The sequence below is a fragment of the Sinocyclocheilus rhinocerous genome, unplaced genomic scaffold, assembly GCF_001515625.1.
Source record: "Sinocyclocheilus rhinocerous isolate Xijiao unplaced genomic scaffold, SAMN03320098_v1.1 scaffold1465, whole genome shotgun sequence".
NCBI lineage: Eukaryota > Metazoa > Chordata > Actinopteri > Cypriniformes > Cyprinidae > Sinocyclocheilus > Sinocyclocheilus rhinocerous.
This window is the reverse complement of record NW_015645065.1, coordinates 179,266-183,877: the sequence shown is the minus strand read 5'-3', so window position 1 is coordinate 183,877 and position 4,612 is coordinate 179,266. Positions and strand designations below refer to the sequence as shown.

The 4,612-nt window shown below is 36.0% G+C and overlaps 1 protein-coding gene across 3 annotated transcripts in view; it reads right to left on the bottom strand.

The window, feature by feature from the left end:
* Positions 1–2,635: 2,635 nt before the first annotated feature.
* LOC107705324 (IST1 homolog) overlaps positions 2,636–4,612 on the bottom strand; it is an 8,194-nt gene continuing 6,217 nt past the window's right edge. The window contains exons 9-11 of one of the 3 annotated variants that reach the window (XM_016508579.1): positions 4,104–4,152; positions 3,832–4,012; positions 2,636–3,777 (exon numbers count right to left, since the gene is read on the bottom strand). In XM_016508579.1, the coding sequence (XP_016364065.1) occupies positions 3,846–4,012; positions 4,104–4,152 (216 nt within the window). In that variant the 3' untranslated portion in view covers positions 2,636–3,777; positions 3,832–3,845. Of the gene's footprint in view, positions 4,013–4,103; positions 4,153–4,612 lie in introns of all 3 variants that reach the window. The other 2 variants (XM_016508578.1, XM_016508580.1) reach the window with 2 other exon arrangements.

Below are 4,612 nucleotides of genomic sequence, written 5' to 3'. Positions count from 1 at the left end.
ATAAAAAGTTAACGATGCGATGCATCGGTTTAAAAAGTGTGCATCGGCTACAAGTTGTCATTTATATCTCGATGCATCATTTCTAACATATTTGCATCGGTAAAAACCGATTTATTTATACTGTTAGAAAGTCATGCAAACATATCCATTTTGATGTCAGGAGTGGGTGAGGCATAGTGAGAGCAACGAGCGCAGCTGCGCGCATGCGCACTAAACAGAAGGAGCGCAATCGAATAGTAGCACAATAATTCTGAGTAAAATATACATTTTGCTAAAACATTTGTTTTTGGACATTAAATGTGTCTTTTGTAGAATTTTAAACCTACATATAAAGTGTATTTTAATGAAAAACTGGGATTAAAGTCCAAAACCTGACTTGAAATAACCTAACAAATCAATCGGGGCTAAAGCGGTTCCATTAAAGACAAATTTAATTCACACAATCTCACTAATTTGTTTATTCTTAAGCAGATCTTGGAATAATGTCGATCATGGATCAAATCGATCCACCATGACAAACAGCGAATATATCTGTGCTGTTTAATGCATTTGAGACGTTGTGTTTTCCTCAGTGCATAACTGACATGTCACAGGTATATTTTTCATCTGTAAATGTTAGAAAGTCATGCAAACATATCCATTTTGATGTCAGGAGTGGGTGAGGCATAGTGAGAGCAACGAGCGCAGCTGCGCGCATGCGCACTAAACAGAAGGAGCGCAATCGAATAGTAGCACAATAATTCTGAGTAAAATATACATTTTGCTAAAACATTTGTTTTTGGACATTAAATGTGTCTTTTGTAGAATTTTAAACCTACATATAAAGTGTATTTTAATGATAGCAGTAACTGTAAGTGGACTATTGTAATGGGTAAATCAAATGTAAGCTAGTAGGCTACAGTATTAATTACTAAGCTCAAATGAGTTAATGTGTGTTTTTTATAGCAGTTAAAATGTAGTCATTTTCTTTATTATTTATTTTCATTTTTAATTCAGTGATTTTAACTTTTAATGTAGTTTTTTTAATGCTTTAAAGAGCAATTTTAGATTGTAATGTTCTAATGGTCTGCTATCTTTTCTGCAAACTATAAAAGGTTGCAGAAATTGCGAAATTTAATAGAGTTAAAGTTTTATCATTTGTACGTGTTTACAAACTCAATTGATTTTAAAACAGTGCAAGAAGAGCAAAGAGCAAACCACAGAACAAACACAGCTTTGACAAAGATTAATCCAAATTAATTTATACAGAGAACACACGCAGAAGAATTGGAGAAACTGAGGAACAGTTTCAACATCTGGAAAAGCGGTTGGAAATTGAAAAGATCCGGGCAGCAATGGTAAAAAATTTTTTTTTAAAAACCTCTCCAAAACAACATTTCCTCACTATAGCTCTCATCTTTGACAAAGTCCATCATTTATTTTAATTATTATATTGAATTTATTACTGAACAATGGCTTGTTAGATACAGAGAGAGCATGAGCTAATTGAATAGAATATGTTTGTCATTGTACAAGTAACGTTACAATAAGATTCATTTTGAAACTTGCAAATTGATAGTAAAGCTTAAGAATACAAATAATAAGTGCAAATAGCTCAGATGTGCAATGCAGCATTAAAACCTAAACAGTACAAACAGAAAACATAATGTAATAAAACGGTAGCGGTGAATTTATTATTCCATGTAACATTTGAGGTTAATGTGTGTACTGGGCTACTTTGTAGTTACAGCAGCTTTCACTGTGTTGTTATGAATTTGAAAGTTGTGCCAGACTATTTTGGAGGCAGAGACAGATTGTGGGGGGATTTTTATATTTTTATTATCTTAAGTTGTTAAACACTCCAGATTTTTTTATCATAATATTTATATTTAAGTGTATTGTATTTATAACATTTTATTTTGTCATTAATTCTTTTGTATTTTTATCATTTTGTATTGTCTTAAGTTGTCCAAGTTGTTAAAAATGTTACTTTTCTTAATAAAAGCTGTATGTATGGATTGCCATTTTGTTGTCTATTAGACTTATATATGTAGTCGTTTAATAGCGGTCTAATTGATGACTAGTCTATTCTTGGGCTATGATTAGACGTCTATTAGATTTTCACTGACAGCCCAAATTTAGCGTTGTTTTAGCCTAGACATCTAGGCTATATTTAGACATCTAATAGACGTCTTGTAAACGCAAAATTGCTTGCTGGGATGTGAGATTCTGGAAACGAGATCTAAATGTAGCGGGAACGGTCGGGTCGGGAAGAAAATTAATCTAAGCGGACAGCGGGTGAACAAAGAGTGAATATATAGGGGGAGCGGGTGGGTGCGGAATATAACCTTGCGGGAGCGGGACTAAAAAAACAGTCCCCCGCAGACCTCTAATGCACATCCCTAGCCTACAGTGATTGTGGAACACTGTAATAGATCATTATTAACTGTATTACGTAACCCTCTAGTGGTTATAAAGTGTAAAAGCCGATGGCGCTCCATTATATTCCGAGTACAGCCAAACCTTTATAAAAAAGTGCTGTATTCATTAATGGAAAAACTTGTTACAGCAGTTTAGTACAATTCATGTTGTGGTATGAAAAAAATCTTAGGATTACTTATTCAGTAAATCATTATTTGGGTGAGAAGTAAAAGGGTTATGAGCAAATAGACTTTATTACATGGCATCAGATATGTTTTCAAAGCAAGCTAAAATCAGTATCAAACATACCTAAACATTGCCAGATTTGTATTTGGGTTATATGAGGGAGAAAACACAAATTAGTGTTATAAAGTCAGCCAAAACAATGCTTTCAAAACTTGAGACAATGACACTTTAAACAGTCAATTCTTACAACAAATACGTAAATGATATATGGTAAAATCCCCCACCAAAGAAAAGAATTAGCATGTAAATACTTATTCAGATGTGGAGTTCATGGTACAAGCTGTCAAGGAAAGTCACATTTCCCAGAGAAAGGTGTGGAACAGCAAGGCCACAGCTTGAGATGTGGAAACGAAGGCAAATTCAGTCCAGAAACGCACAGACAAGATTAGAAATAGGAGTGTTATCAACTGTAGACAAAATACAAAGCCTTTCCTTTTGAGTCAAATTAAGATGGCTGCTGGGTGAAACTACAATCTAGAAAGTAAAATGCCTAACTTCAGGACACAGAGATGGTTTATTAATTGTGAGGCTGAATCTCTTCAATTCGGCGCTCAGGTCACCAGAAACAAGCAACCTTTGGTGTTCATTTGAGAACACCAGAGCACCCCGTCTATATGCATTCTGCCAATAACAAAAAGCTGAGTCACTTTGCACAAACATTGTGATCCACTAACAACCCATGGCATCATACAGTCTTTTGCAGGTTCATAGACATTCAAAAGAGTTCATTGCGCAACTCTGGGTGTAAATAATGGCGACAGGTTATACCTGCTTTTTCCTAGAGGAGTCAGAGAGACATTGCTCTCTAAAAAGGGGGAAAGTTAACAACCATGACAGAATTATAATCTTATAATCGAGAGATTTCTCAGGTGGTCACACATGGCGCAGAGATTAAACTACAGATGATTAACTAGTTTTAGCTGTCAGCAAGGCCCTCTAAGCAAAGTGCTCATTCAAAGGGTAGGCGATTTGTCAACAGTCCATGTTATGTAAAAGTCTAAAATGAGCATATACATTTCTGCCACTGCCATTCACAAGTGTCTATACAGCATCCGATCCTTCATTGTGTTAAGTAACAAATATTATATTACACCTCCACCAGAAGACCTGCGAGTATGTGAATATGGACAGGGTACATTGAATCATTCTTGTGTGGCAGCTGAGACAGATGTTCCGACTCCCAGATGTGCTCTCTGTAATTAGGTCTTCTTCTTGAGTTCTTCAAAGCGTCGTGACAGGTCGTCAAAGTCAATGTCATCAGATGTGTTGGCGTTCGCTCCGAAGGAGGAGGCTGGGAGTGTGTCGGGAACAGATGGAAGTTCAGGAAGGGTAGAGTTGTCATAGATCTGAGCAGACGGGGCTGGGCCTGGAGAGAAAACAGAGCTTTTAGAAAGAAAAACATCATAACGCAAGCGATTAAAAAAAATGATTCAATCATATTAGGACAGAGCACATACCTGGGATGACCTGGGAAGGATTAGAGGGTTTGACAGACAACTCATCGATCTTAAAAAACACATGAAAACATGTTAACAACTTCTCATACATACATGGCAACTACTGCAAATAATCAATACTGCTATATTAATACTGTGAAGAGTTAGAATTATGAGCCGTGCACCGTTAGAACAGACCCCCGTAGTGAGTCAATGCAGCGAATGTGTGGACACCTGGGGCCTCGTTTATAAAGGTGTGCACAGAACGATCCGAAACGTGAAAGTACAACAATTTCCAAAATGTTCCTACAAAAAAAATGTCTAAAACGTCCATACACAAAGAACTTTAGACATTTGCTAAATGCATCACACTTTTTAAAATCGCAGTTTACCTTCAATTCAAATGCAATATGAACAAGCACATCAACTCAATCTACAGAACACCCACAAATATCCCTATATGGTTCAGAAGACACACATATTGTTTTTTTGAAGGAAATTACATACAATTAATGAATTGCAGCTGCTTT